This window comes from Salvelinus alpinus, chromosome 34 (assembly GCF_045679555.1).
Source record: "Salvelinus alpinus chromosome 34, SLU_Salpinus.1, whole genome shotgun sequence".
Taxonomy (NCBI): Eukaryota; Metazoa; Chordata; class Actinopteri; order Salmoniformes; family Salmonidae; genus Salvelinus; species Salvelinus alpinus.
The window spans coordinates 6867479-6884079 of record NC_092119.1 but is presented as its reverse complement, the minus strand read 5'-3'; the positions used below and the strand labels follow the sequence as shown (position 1 = coordinate 6884079).

The window sequence follows — 16601 nt, the reverse complement described above, 5'->3', positions numbered from 1 at the left end:
AAGGGGGGACCAACTTCATATTAATGCCCATGATTTTGGAATCAGATGTTTGACGAGCAGGTGTCCACATACTTTTGGTCATGTAGTGAAGCTGACATACCTTCTCATATTCTCTCATATTTCTATTTCTGGTGTGTTTTTGTTCTACTTTATTTTAAAGTACTACTGATAAAGTACAACTGATAAAGTACTACTGATATTGATTACTGCATTGTTGGGAAAGAGCAAGAAAGACATTTCACTGTACTTGTGCACGTGACATTAAAACTTGAAAGCGTGAAACTACACAACAGAATGTGACGGTCGCAGAGGAGAGAGAAGAGACACAGCACCATCTGTTGGTTCATCTGTGCACTGTGTCATGTATTACTGTTGTTTTCCTCCAACATCAGTCGGCCAACAGTAGGGAGCGCTTTGCTAACACAGATTGACATCTATTAGAACATACACCATCTGTGTTTTCGTGTTCTAAAATGTGACCAGTCTTTTTATAGCAAGATATTATAGTTGGTGTAAAACAAAAAGGGTCTGAGTTTGCAGGCTGTAAATTCGATAGGATTACTTTTAATTCTCCCACTGTGAAATGTGTTCAAATATAAGCATTGATTTTTAAGATTGCAAGACCGTTGGTTAATAGATTTTTTTTTGAGCGTCTATATATAAACCTGATGATGGATCACAGAGTCATCGCGGACAGGATCAGAGATTTCAAGTGATGTTGTTTGACAGGAAGGCCACAGGTGTATTTTCGATACTGGACAAGAGCTAGACTGCAGCAACTGTTAGCCCACTGAACAACTAATGTCTACGATGACGGTTTTTAATTAAATTGACAAACGCCACATTGTTTATTATTGGCCAACTGAACAAAAATATAATGTACAATGTAAAGTGTTGGTCACATGTTTCATGAGCTGAAATAAAATATCACGGAAATGTTTCATACACACAAAAAGCTGGTTTTCTCTCAAATGTTGTGCACAAATTTGTTTACATCGCTGTTAGTGAGCATTGCTCCCTTGCCAAGATAATCCATCCACATTTTTCAACAACTGTCAGAAACTGTCTCAGGGAAGCTCATCTGCGTGGTCGTCGACCTCACCAGGGTCTTGACCTGACTGCAGTTCGGTGTTGTAACTGACTTCAGTCGGCAAATGCTCATTTTGAAATTGTTGCATGTTGCGTTTATATTTTTGTTCAGTGTATGTCGTATCCGTTTAGATGTCTGCTTTATAAAACTGATGAGCCTATCCGACATTTAGGCCTATGGCCTATACTCATATAATTTATAATTAATGTTGGGTGATGTGAGAGGCAACAGTTTGTCACCATTATATACCCACAGTCTTCAATTTAAACACACACTATACACTGTACCACTTTATTAAAATATTGAAACTGAAGACAGATGTCCCCTGTGAAAAATGAACATTCTAATCCAATGTTTCCTCAACTAAAAGCTCATCAAAATGATGAGTTCAAGAACAAAAAAGTGGGATTATTATAATGTATTATCATAATGTACTATTACAATGTGTTATTATAATGATTTAATATATTGTATTATTATAATGTACTATTACAATGTGTTATTATAATGATTTAATATATTGTATTATTATAATGTCGTATTATTACTTATTATTATAGTGTATTATTATAATGTATTATTATAATGTATTATTACAATGTCTTATTACTTATATTATTATTATTCATCTTATTTGTTATTGTCATATTCTTTATAGGCATAATTCTATAATTACAAAAATATATATTACTTAATTAGTATAATTAAATTAATTCTACTACTTATAATATAATAAGATGGTATACCGATCCTACTAATGGTAATAATACTACCGATCCTACTAATGGTAATAATACTACCGATCCTACTAATGGTAATAATACTACCGATCCTACTAATGGTAATAATACTACCGATCCTACTAATGGTAATAATACTACCGATCCTACTAATGGTAATAATACTACCGATCCTACTAATGGAAATAATACTACTGGTGTTATACCGATCCTACTAATGGTAATAATACTACTGGTGTTATACCGATCCTACGAATGGTAATAATACTACTGGTGTTATACCGATCCTACGAATGGTAATAATACTACCGATCCTACTAATGGTAATAATACTACTGGTGTTATACCGATCATACTAATGGTAATAATACTACCGATCCTACTAATGGTAATAATACTACCGATCCTACTAATGGTAATAATACTACCGATCCTACTAATGGTAATAATACTACCGATCCTACTAATGGTAATAATGCTACCGATCCTACTAATGGTAATAATACTACCGATCCTACTAATGGTAATAATACTACTTGTGTTATACCGATCCTACTAATGGTAATAATACTACTGGTGTTATACCGATCCTACTAATGGTAATACTACTACCGATCCTACTAATGGTAATAATACTACCGATCCTACTAATGGTAATAATACTACTGGTGTTATACCGATCCTACTAATGGTAATAATGCTACTTGTGTTATACCGATCCTACTAATGGTAATAATGCTACCGATCCTACTAATGGTAATAATACTACCGATCCTACTAATGGTAATAATACTACTTGTGTTATACCGATCCTACTAATGGTAATAATACTACCGATCCTACTAATGGTAATAATACTACCGATCCTACTAATGGTAATAATACTACTTGTGTTATACCGATCCTACTAATGGTAATAATACTACCGATCCTACTAATGGTAATAATACTACTTGTGTTATACCGATCCTACTAATGGTAATAATGCTACCGATCCTACTAATGGTAATAATACTACTTGTGTTATACCGATCCTACTAATGGTAATAATACTACTGGTGTTATACCGATCCTACTAATGGTAATACTACTACCGATCCTACTAATGGTAATAATACTACCGATCCTACTAATGGTAATAATGCTACCGATCCTACTAATGGTAATAATACTACCGATCCTACTAATGGTAATAATGCTACCGATCCTACTAATGGTAATAATACTACTGGTGTTATACCGATCCTACTAATGGTAATACTACTACCGATCCTACTAATGGTAATAATACTACCGATCCTACTAATGGTAATAATGCTACCGATCCTACTAATGGTAATAATACTACCGATCCTACTAATGGCAATAATACTACCGATCCTACTAATGGTAATAATGCTACCGATCCTACTAATGGTAATAATACTACCGATCCTACTAATGGTAATAATACTGCCGATCCTACTAATGGTAATAATACTACCGATCCTACTAATGGTAATAATACTACCGATCCTACTAATGGTAATAATACTACTGGTGTTATACCGATCCTACTAATGGTAATAATACTACCGATCCTATTAATGGTAATAATACTACCGATCCTACTAATGGTAATAATATTACCGATCCTACTAATGGTAATAATACTACCGATCCTACTAATGGTAATAATACTACTTGTGTTATACCGATCCTAAAAATGGTAATACTACTACCGATCCTACTAATGGTAATAATACTACCGATCCTACTAATGGTAATAATACTACCGATCCTACTAATGGTAATAATACTACTTGTGTTATACCGATCCTACTAATGGTAATAATACTACCGATCCTACTAATGGTAATAATACTACTGGTGTTATACCGATCCTACTAATGGTAATAATACTACCGATCCTACTAATGGTAATAATACTACCGATCCTACTAATGGTAATAATACTACCGATCCTACTAATGGTAATAATACTACCGATCCTACTAATGGTAATAATACTACTGGTGTTATACCGATCCTACTAATGGTAATAATACTACCGATCCTACTAATGGTAATAATACTACTGGTGTTATACCGATCCTACTAATGGTAATAATACTACCGATCCTACTAATGGTAATAATACTACCGATCCTACTAATGGTAATAATACTACCGATCCTACTAATGGTAATAATACTACCGATCCTACTAATGGTAATAATACTACCGATCCAACTAATGGTAATAATACTACCGATCCTACTAATGGTAATAATTCTACCGATCCTACTAATGGTAATAATACTACCGATCCTACTAATGGTAATAATACTACCGATCCTACTAATGGTAATAATACTACCGATCCTACTAATGGTAATAATACTACCGATCCAACTAATGGTAATAATACTACTGGTGTTATACCGATCCTACTAATGGTAATAATACTACCGATCCTACTAATGGTAATAATACTACCGATCCTACTAATGGTAATAATACTACCGATCCTACTAATGGTAATAATACTACCGATCCTACTAATGGTAATAATACTACCGATCCTACTAATGGTAATAATACTACTGGTGTTATACCGATCCTACTAATGGTAATAATACTACCGATCCTACTAATGGTAATACTACTACCGATCCTACTAATGGTAATAATACTACCGATCCTACTAATGGTAATAATACTACCGATCCTACTAATGGTAATAATACTACCGATCCTACTAATGGTAATAATACTACTGATCCTACTAATGGTAATAATACTACCGATCCTACTAATGGTAATAATACTACCGATCCTACTAATGGTAATAATACTACCGATCCTACTAATGGTAATAATACTACCGATCCTACTAATGGTAATAATACTACCGATCCTACTAATGGTAATAATACTACCGATCCTACTAATGGTAATAATACTACTGGTGTTATACCGATCCTACTAATGGTAATAATACTACCGATCCTACTAATGGTAATAATACTACCGATCCTACTAATGGTAATAATACTACTGGTGTTATACCGATCCTACTAATGGTAATAATACTACCGATCCTACTAATGGTAATAATACTACCGATCCTACTAATGGTAATAACACTACCGATCCTACTAATGGTAATACTACTACCGATCCTACTAATGGTAATAATACTACCGATCCTACTAATGGTAATAATACTACTGGTGTTATACCGATCCTACTAATGGTAATAATACTACCGATCCTACTAATGGTAATACTACTACCGATCCTACTAATGGTAATAATACTACCGATCCTACTAATGGTAATAATACTACTTGTGTTATACCGATCCTACTAATGGTAATACTACTACCGATCCTACTAATGGTAATAATCCTACCGATCCTACTAATGGTAATAATACTACCGATCCTACTAATGGTAATAATACTACCGATCCTACTAATGGTAATAATGCTACCGATCCTACTAATGGTAATAATACTACCGATCCTACTAATGGTAATAATACTACTGGTGTTATACCGATCCTACTAATGGTAATAATACTACCGATCCTACTAATGGTAATAATACTACCGATCCTACTAATGGTAATAATACTACCGATCCTACTAATGGTAATAATACTACCGATCCTACTAATGGTAATAATACTACTGGTGTTATACCGATCCTACTAATGGTAATACTACTACCGATCCTACTAATGGTAATAATACTACCGATCCTACTAATGGTAATAATACTACCGATCCTACTAATGGTAATAATACTACTGGTGTTATACCGATCCTACTAATGGTAATAATACTACCGATCCTACTAATGGTAATAATACTACCGATCCTACTAATGGTAATAATACTACCGATCCTACTAATGGTAATAATACTACTGGTGTTATACCGATCCTACTAATGGTAATAATACTACCGATCCTACTAATGGTAATAATAGTACCGATCCTACTAATGGTAATAATACTACCGATCCTACTAATGGTAATAATACTACTTGTGTTATACCGATCCTACTAATGGTAATAATACTACCGATCCTACTAATGGTAATAATACTACCGATCCTACTAATGGTAATAATACTACCGATCCTACTAATGGTAATAATACTACTGGTGTTATACCGATCCTACTAATGGTAATAATGCTACCGATCCTACTAATGGTAATAATGCTACCGATCCAACTAATGGTAATAATACTACTTATGTTATACCGATCCTACTAATGGTAATAATACTACTTATGTTATACCGATCCTACTAACACTGATGATGATCATAATAATAATATGAATTAATAATCAGAATAATTTAAACTGAAGAATAAAACAAATATAAATATACAGTTGAAGTCGGAAGTTTACATACACCTAAGCCAAATACATTTAAACTCAAGTTTTTCACAATTCTTGACATTTAATCCTAGTAAAAATTCCCTGTCTTAGGTCAGTTAGGATCACCACTTTATTTTAAGAATGTGAAATGTCAGAATAATAGTAGAGAGAATGATTTATTTCAGCTTTTATTTCTTTCATCACATTCCCAGTGGATCAGAAGTTTACATACCCTCAATTCGTATTTGGTAGAATTGCCTTTAAATTGTTTAACTTGGGTCAAACGTTTTGGGGAGCCTTCCACGAGCTTCCCACAATAAGTTGGGTGAATTTTGGCCCATTCCTCCTGACAGAGCTGGTGTAACTGAGTCAGGTTTGTAGGCCTCCTTGCTCGTACATGCTTTTTCAGATCTGCCCAAACATTTTCTATATGATTGAGGTCAGGGCTTTGTGATGGCCACTCCAATACCTTGACATTGTTGTCCTTAAGCCATTTTGCCACAACTTTGGAAGTATGATTGGGGTCATTGTCCAGTTGGAAGATCCATTTGCGACCAAGCTTTAACTTCCTGACTGTTGTCTTGAGATGTTGTTTCAATATATCCACATAATTTTCCATCCTCATGATGCCATCTATTTTGTGAAATACACCAGTCCCTCCTGCAGCAAAGCACCCCCACAGCATGATGCTGCCACCCCCGTGCTTCACGGCTGGGATGGTGTTCTTCGGCTTGCAAGCTTCCCCCTTTTTCCTCCAAACATAACGATGGTCATTATGGCCAAATAGTTATATTTTTGTTTCATCAGACCAGAGGACATTTCTCCAAAAAATATGATCTTTGTCCCCATGTGCAGTTGCAAACAATAGTCTGGCTTTTTTATGGCAGATTTGGAGCAGTGGCTTCTTCCTTGCTGAGCGGCCTTTCAGGTTATGTCGATACAGGACTCGTTTCACTGTGGATATAGATACTTTTGTACCTGTTTCCTCCAGCATCTTCACAAGGTCCTTTGCTGTTGTTCTGGGATTGATTTGCACTTTTCGCACCAAAGTACGTTCATCTCTAGTAGACAGAATGTGTCTCCTTCCTGAGCGGACGGCTGCGTGGTCCCATGGTGTTTATACTTGCGTACTATTGTTTGTACAGATGAACGTGGTACCTTCAGGCATTTGGAAATTGCTCCCAAGGATGAACCAGACTTGTGGAGGTCTACAGTTTTTTTTCTGAGGTCTTGGTTGATTTCTTTTGATTTTCCCAATATTTCAAGCAAAGAGGCACTGAGTTAGAAGTTAGACCTTGAAATACATCCACAGGTACACCTCCAATTGACTCAAATTATGTCAATTAGCCTATCAGAAGCTTCTAAAGCCATGACATCATTTTCTGGAATTTTCAAAGCTGTTTAAAGACACAGTCAATTTAGTGTATTTAAACTTCTGACCCACTGAATTTGTGATACAGTGAATTATAAGTGAAATAATCTGTCTGTAAACAATTGTTGGAAAAATACTTGTGTCATGCACAAAGTAGATGTCCTAACAGACTTGCCAAAACTTTAGTTTGTTAAGTGGTTGAAAAACGAGTGGTTGAAAAACGAGTTTTAATGACTCCAAACTAAATGTATGTAAACTTTCGACTTCAATTGTATAATCCTTTAATTTCCCATTTATTCTCTCAATAAACAAGTTAATTGACCTGCTTTGAATGTCTATTATTAAAAACTATTTCAATGCATATTTATATTATTATAAGTAGTCGTTGAAGTAGTTGTTCCCCTTGCTCTGCAAAGGCAGCGATGGGTAACGATGTTTCGTTGGTGTCAGTTGTTGATGTGTGCAAAGGGTACCTGGTACGAGCCCAGGTAGGGGCGAGGAGAGGGACGGAAGCTACATATAATAATAATAGCCTTCTAATTATAACAACAATGAGAATATTTGTATCATTTAGGCTAAGGCTTTGGATAAAATAATCGGAAGTATTTTATATATTAGACCTATTCTACTGACGATAATTGTAATCATTTTCAAGTCATATTTTTCAATGGATATTATATTTTAAGGAAACCGTCACTGTCGAGTTCTTCTCTTTCTCACCTCTGCATGTCGGTTCAAGTTCAGTGACCACACCCCCAGACAGTTAGTGGGTGTTTATTGGCTTCTAGAGGTGATCTGTCTGAATGAGAAACTGTCGGTCTGAAGTTATACAATTCTGGTACTTGTTGCTGCCGTTGCGTGTTCATCCGTTCCAACCCGTTCTAACCCGTTACTGTAGCGTCTTGGGGTTGTCCTCCCGCGTGGAGCATGAACTCCGTCGACCCTTCAGTCCACCACACCTCCTCTCCAGCCGCCAGCTCTCTCCAACCCCAGCCTAAGGGCACCCAGGAGCCGCCGGAGATGGCAGTCTACTGCGACAATTTAAGCATGTATCACCACCAGCAGACCTTCCAGGGCGCACAGAGGCCGTCTGGATACGGCTTCGGAGATTACACATCCTCCCCGAACCCATACCTTTGGCTGAACAGGCCCGCTGTCAACTCCGCATCCTTCATGCCGCCTTCCTACGGGACACAGCGGCAGTTCCTCACCAACCCGCCCGGGTTCGGGGGTCCAGACCTGGGTTGGCTATCCATCGCCAGTCAGGAGGAGTTGCTAAAGCTGGTCCGTCCTCCCTACTCCTACTCGGCGCTCATCGCCATGGCGATCCAGAACGTGCACGAGAAGAAGTTGACCCTGAGTCAGATCTACCGGTATATCGCTGATAACTTCCCGTTCTACAAGAAGAGCAAGGTGGGGTGGCAGAACTCTATCCGACATAATCTGTCACTTAACGACTGTTTTAAAAAGGTGCCCCGCGATGAGGACGACCCAGGTATTATAATTATATTATATTATTGTAACACCTATTTGTAACCTATAAGTGTTCTGGGCTCATTTGTAGATATTATGTTATATGTTAATGACACAGGTAGGCTATGTGATGTTCAGCTGTTCGTTACAAATCCTATACAAACACGTGTAAAAGCGTATTCCTATGACCGATTGAACATCTCGATGTAGACCGGTTGCAGGCTATCGTGTCAGTTAAAATCAGTTGGATGAAATAAAGGCTTATCCCATATCCTGGTAATTGTTAATTTTCTACTTTGAAATTGTTCCCTCAATGTTGAAGGCTAGAATAAGTATTATAGCGCATATTTTGTGAAAATCAAATATATAAAGTCTTATTAGCAGGACGATGACTGGTATTATATGATATTCCATAGATTTAGGATGTGAAGTCTAATATAATAATTATTATTATTATAGGCTATAATAATACTTAATAATTTATTATTTATTATAATAATAATTATTATTATAATGATATATATATATATATATAATGTATGAATGGCCTTCTGCTCTATCACAGGAAGTAGAACTATGTGGCACTACATACAGAGCCTTCACAAAGTATTCACACCCCTTGACTTTTTACAAATGTTGTTCAAATGTTGTTGTGTTTCAGCCCTAATTTTAAAAATGATTAAATTTAGATATTGTGTCACTGGCCTACACACAATAGCCCATAATATCAAAGTGGAATTAATTAAATTAATAAAAAATGAAATGCTGAAATATCTTGAGCCAATAAGTATTAAACTCCTTTGTTATGGCAAGTCTAAATAAGTTCAGGAATAAAAATATTCTTAACAAGTCTCATAATGAGTTGCATGGACTCACTATGTGTGCATTATAGTGTTTAACATGATTGTTGAATGACTACCTCATCTCTGTACCCCACACATACAATTATCTGTAAGGTCCCTCAGTCCAGCAGTGAATTTCAACCACAGATTCAAAGACCAGGGAGGTTTTCCAATGCCTCGCAGAGAAAGGCACCGATTGGTAGATGTAATCGCTGCCAAAGGGGATTCCAACATCTATTGACTCAGGGGTTGAACACTTATCTAATCAAGATATGTTCGTGTGCTTTTTCTTCAAATGTTAGAATGTTTCTTCCAATGTGACATTACAGAGTATTTTGTGTAGATCGTTGACAACAACATAAAAGACTATTTAATCCATTTTAATTCCACTTTGTAACACAACAAAATGTGGGAAAAGTCAAGGGGTGTGAATACTTTCTGAAGGCTCTGTATATTATTCTATAGGTTCGTCCCAACAGTTTGATATAGGAAACTTTAGGGATTACAGCTTGTCATTAGAGGCTTCACGTGCATACTGAGTGGACAGTCAGTTTCCTACCATGGCAGGTTATAGATAAAAGGTTTGATAATCCTAACCCTGGAGCGCAGAGCAGAGCACACAGATTCCGGGAGAAGGACACTATTCTCACCAACCCTTGTCTCACTCACTAAAATGAATAGCTACCAAGACATTGGCTTCCTCATCAGTGCATCATTCCAAATCAAAAGCCAGAGTATCAGGTGATAATGTGCACCCAGTGGGCAGGTATCTTAGTGGTTAGAGCGTTGGGCCAGTAACTGAAAGGTTGCTGGATCGAATCCTCGAGCTGACAAGGTAAAAATCTGTCGTTCTGCCCTGGGCGCCGTGGATGTTAGTTAAGACAGCCCTCCTGCACCTCTCTGATTCAGAGGGTTAAATGCAGAAGACACATTTCAGTTGAAGACATTCAGTTGTACAACTGACTAGGTATCCCCCTTTCCTCTCCCTTTGTGTGAATGTGTACGTTCCATATAAAGGAAGGAGAGGCTCGTCAGTGTCGCTGCACCCAACACAACCTTCAGGCGTTACACAAGTCCTCATTTCTTTTCTCAGTAATATTGTTTGTCCCAGCAGCGGTATCCTCAAGATGAGCATGTCTCTCTGCGGTTCTTCATTGGATATACATTGCATTCGGAAAGAATTCAGACCCCTTGACCTTTTCCACATTTTCTATTCTAAAATGGATTCAATAGTTTTTTTTCCATCATCAATCTACACACAATACCCCATAATGACAAAGGAGTCTGAGTCTGGGTGGTTACAAAATGTCACTACAGTCCCTGGTTCGAATCCAGGCTGTATCACATCCTGCCGTGATTGGGAGTCCCACAGGGTGGCTCACAATTGGCCCAGCCTCGTCCAGGTTTGGCCGGAGTAGGCCGTCATTGTAAATAAGAATTTGTTCTTAACTGACTTGCCTAGTTAAATAAAGGTAAAATAAAAATAAATAAAAATAAAAATATTTAATACATTTTAGAATAACACTGTAACGTAACAAAATGTGGACTGAAGGAAGGGTTCTGAATACTTTCCAGACGCCCTGTATAGATTAAATATACTGTAATTTATATTATATATACATAATACTGATGTGAAACTAAATATACTGTAATTTATATTATATATACATAATACTGATGTGAAAATATACTGTAATTTATATTATATGTACATAATACTGATGTGAAAATAAATATACTGTAAATTATATTATATATACATAATACTGATGTGAAAATAAATATACTGTAAATTATATTATATGTACATAATACTGATGTGAAAATAAATATACTGTAAATTAAAATATATATACATAATACTGATGTGAAAATAAATATACTGTAAATTAAAATATATATACATAATACTGATGTGAAAATAAATATACTGTAAATTATATTATATGTACATAATACTGATGTGAAAATAAATATACTGTAAATGAAAATATATATACATAATACTGATGTGAAAATAAATATACTGTAAATTAAAATATATATACATAATACTGATGTGAAAATAAATATACTGTACATTATATTATATGTACATAATACTGATGTGAAAATAAATATACTGTACATTATATTATATGTACATAATACTGATGTGAAAATAAATATACTGTACATTATATTATATGTACATAATACTGATGTGAAAATAAATATACTGTAAATTATATTATATGTACATAATACTGATGTGAAAATAAATATACTGTAAATTATATTATATGTACATAATACTGATGTGAAAATAAATATACTGTAAATTATATTATATGTACATAATACTGATGTGAAAATAAATATACTGTAAATTATATTATATGTACATAATACTGATGTGAAAATAAATATACTGTCAATTATATTATATGTACATAATACTGATGTGAAAATAAATATACTGTCAATTATATTATATGTACATAATACTGATGTGAAAATAAATATACTGTCAATTATATTATATGTACATAATACTGATGTGAAAATAAATATACTGTCAATTATATTATATGTACATAATACTGATGTGAAAATAAATATACTGTCAATTATATTATATGTACATAATACTGATGTGAAAATAAATATACTGTCAATTATATTATATGTACATAATACTGATGTGAAAATAAATATACTGTAAATTATATTATATGTACATAATACTGATGTGAAAAATAAATATACTGTAAATTATATTATATGTACATAATACTGATGTGAAAATAAATATACTGTCAATTATATTATATGTACATAATACTGATGTGAAAATAAATATACTGTCAATTATATTATATGTACATAATACTGATGTGAAAATAAATATACTGTCAATTATATTATATGTACATCATACTGATGTGAAAATAAATATACTGTCAATTATATTATATGTTTCTCTAATGATGAACCAGGCGAGCCTTGGTTTCTCTAATGATTGCCTCGCCTGGTTCACCAACTACTTCTCTGATCGAGTTCAGTGTGTCAAATCGGAGGGTCTGTTGTCCGGGCCTCTGGCAGTCTCTATGGGGGTGCCACAGGGTTCAATTCTTGGACCGACTCTCTTCTCTGTTTACATCAATGATGTCGCTCTTGCTGCTGGTGATTCTCTGATCCACCTCTACGCAGACGACACTATTCTGTATACTTCTGGCCCTTCTTTTGACACTGTGTTAACAACCCTCCAGGCGAGCTTCAATGCCATACAACTCTCCTTCCGTGGCCTCCAACTGCTCTTAAATACAAGTAAAACCAAATGCATGCTCTTCAACCGATCACTGCCTGCTCCTGCCCGCCTGTCCAACATCACTACTTTGGACGGCTCTGACTTAGAATATGTGAACACCTACAAATACCTAGGTGTCTGGTTAGACTGTAAACTCTCCTTCCAGACTCACATCAAACATCTCCAATCCAAAGTCAAATCTAGAATTGGCTTCCTATTCCGCAACAAAGCATCCTTTACTCATGCTGCCAAACATACCCTTGTAAAACTGACCATCCTACCAATCCTCGACTTCGGTGATGTCATTTACAAAATAGCCTCCAAAACCCTACTCAATAAATTGGATGCAGTCTATCACAGTGCCATCCGTTTTGTCACCAAAGCCCCATATACTACCCACCACTGCGACCTGTACACTCTCGTTGGCTGGCCCTCGCTTCATACTCGTCGCCAAACCCACTGGTTCCAGGTCATCTACAAGACCCTGCTAGGTAAAGTCCCCCCTTATCTCAGCTCGCTGGTCACCATAGCAGCACCTACCTGTAGCACGCGCTCCAGCAGGTATATCTCTCTAGTCACCCCCAAAACCAATTCTTCCTTTGGACGCCTCTCCTTCCAGTTCTCTGCTGCCAATGACTGGAACGAACTACAAAAATCTCTGAAACTGGAAACACCTATCTCCCTCACTAGCTTTAAGCACCAGCTGTCAGAGCAGCTCATAGATTACTGCACCTGTACATAACCCATCTACAATTTAGCCCAAACAACTACCTCTTTACCTACTGTATTTATTTATTAATTTATTTTGCTCCTTTGCACCCCATTATTTCTGTCTCTACTTTGCACTTTCTTCCACTGCAAACCAACCATTCCATTGTTTTTTTTTTAGTTTTTATTTTACTTGCTGTGTTGTACTCACTTCGCCTCCATGGCCTTTTATATTTTTATTTATTTATACATATATTTGTTTGCCTTCACCTCCCTTATCTCACCTCACTTGCTCACATTGTATATAGACTTATTTTTTTTTTTTTTTCACTGTATTATTGACTATATGTTTGTTTTACTCCATGTGTAACTATGTGTTGTTGTATGTGTCGAACTGCTTTGCTTTATCTTGGCCAGGTCGCAATTGTAAATGAGAACGTGTTCTCAATTTGCCTACCTGGTTAAATAAAGGTTAAATAAATAAAATAAAAATGTACATAATACTGATGTGAAAATAAATATACTGTAAATTATATTATATGTACATCATACTGATGTGAAAATAAATATACTGTAAATTATATTATATGTACATAATACTGATGTGAAAATAAATATACTGTAAATTATATTATATGTACATAATACTGATGTGAAAAATAAAACGTGTCTTTTTTCATGTTCCAGGTAAAGGGAACTACTGGACGTTGGATCCTAACTGTGAGAAGATGTTTGACAACGGGAACTTCAGGAGGAAGAGAAAACGTCGCTCCGACTCCACTAACAGCACCAAGACAGAGGACGGCCAAACAGCCCCGCCCATCAAGACCTTAGACAGCCCCCAGCTCCTAGGCCCCGCCTCCCCAGACATGGAGGTGGTCACTGAGGGTCATAAGAGCTCCTCCCCCCTAAGCCTGGTGTCCGGCGCTCCGTGTTTTAATAACTTCTTCAGCAGTATGGCTGGGCTGGGCTCTGGGTCCCTGGGCTCCGGGCCCCTGGGTGCCTCTGGTCCCCCCAGCAGACAGACTGGCTCTCTGGGGTTGGTCAACGAGCTGACCAATAGGAACATTACAGCCCTCCATAGCAGCCCATACCACAACCACACCACCCACACCCCAGGCCCAGGCCAGGACAGTCACTGCCCGGGGGTCTCAGAAGCGGGCCATGAGGTCCACGGTCACCCAGCAGACAGCCTGTCTCACTTCAACAGAGGAGTGTACTGCAACACCTTCAGCGGAGGGGGGCAGGAAGGACAGTTCAACAGCCACTTCTACAACACCTTCAGCGGAGGGGGGCAGACAGGACAGTTCAACAGCCACTTCTACAACAGCTTCAGCGTCAACGGTCTAATATACCCCAGAGAGGGCACGGACGTGTAGCGTATAATGTATAATGTATAACGTGTTTTTATATTCGTATTTATTACGGATCCCCATTAGTTCCTGCCAAGGAAGCAGCTACTCTTCCTGGGACCAGCAAAATTAAGGCAGTTTCTAATTTTTTTTAAACATTAGAATACATTCACAGTTTTTACAACACACTGTGTGTCCTCAGACCCCTACTCCACCACTACCACATTATCAACAGTACCAAATCCATGTGTACGTGTGTGTATAGTGCATATGTTATCGTGTGTATAGTGCATATGTTATCGTGTGTGTGTGTGTGTGTGTGTGTGTGTGTGTGTGTGTGTGTGTGTGTGTGTGTGTGTGTGTTCCTTCACAGTCCCCGCTGTTCCATAAGGTGTTTTTTTATATCTGATTCTACTGCTGCATCAGTTACCTGATGTGGAATAGAGTTCCATGTAGTCATGGCTCTATGTAGTACTGTGTACCTCCCATTGTTTGTTCTGGACTTGGGGATTGTGAAGAGACCTCTTGTGGCATGTCTTGTGGGGTCTGCATGGGTTTTCGAGCTGTGTGCCAGTAGTTTAGACAGACAGCTTGGTGCATTCAACATGTCAATACCTCTCATTAATACAAGTAATGATGAAGTCAATCTCTCCTGTACTTTGAGCCAGGAGAGATTGAAATGCATATTATTAATATTAGATCTCTGTGTACATCCAAGGGCCAGCCATGCTGCCCTGCTCTGAGCCAATTGCAATTTTCCTAAGTCCTTTTTTGTGGCACCTGACCACACGACTGAACAGTAGTCCAGATGCGACAAAACTAGAGCCTGTAGGACCTGCCTTGTTGTTAGTGTTGTTAAGAAGGTAGAAACTAGGGCCTGTAGGACCTGCCTTGTTGTTAGTGTTGTTAAGAAGGTAGAAACTAGGGCCTGTAGGACCTGCCTTGTTATAGTGTTGTTAAGAAGGTAGAAACTAGGGCCTGTAGGACCTGCCTTGTTGATAGTGTTGTTAAGAAGGTAGAAACTAGGGCCTGTAGGACCTGCCTTGTTGATAGTGTTGTTAAGAAGGTAGAAACTAGAGCCTGTAGGACCTGCCTTGTTGTTAGTGTTGTTAAGAAGGTAGAAACTAGGGCCTGTAGGACCTGCCTTGTTGTTAGTGTTGTTAAGAAGGTAGAAACTAGGGCCTGTAGGACCTGCCTTGTTGTTAGTGTTGTTAAGAAGGTAGAAACTAGGGCCTGTAGGACCTGCCTTGTTGATAGTGTTGTTAAGAAGGTAGAAACTAGGGCCTGTAGGACCTGCCTTGTTGTTAGTGTTGTTAAGAAGGTAGAAACTAGGGCCTGTAGGACCTGCCTTGTTGATA

At 37.0% G+C, this 16601-nt stretch overlaps 1 protein-coding gene across 1 annotated transcript; it reads left to right on the top strand.

Moving 5' to 3' along the window:
* The first annotated feature begins 8506 nt into the window (after window positions 1-8506).
* foxi2 (forkhead box I2) lies at window positions 8507-16316 on the top strand. Its single transcript, XM_071382379.1, has 2 exons — window positions 8507-9074; window positions 14579-16316. The coding sequence occupies exons 1-2, from the start codon at window positions 8507-8509 to the stop codon at window positions 15268-15270; spliced, it is 1260 nt and encodes a 419-aa protein (XP_071238480.1). The 3' UTR covers window positions 15271-16316.
* Window positions 16317-16601: the final 285 nt, after the last annotated feature.

What these genes read in the sequence shown, in the direction of transcription:
- foxi2 (XM_071382379.1), top strand. Translation starts at nt 8,507, where the DNA reads ATGAACTCCGTCGACCCTTCAGTCCACCACACCTCCTCTCCAGCCGCC. An exon ending in CCGCGATGAGGACGACCCAG is followed by an intron (nt 9,075 to 14,578) that starts GTATTATAATTA and finishes TTCATGTTCCAG; the next exon opens with GTAAAGGGAACTACTGGACG.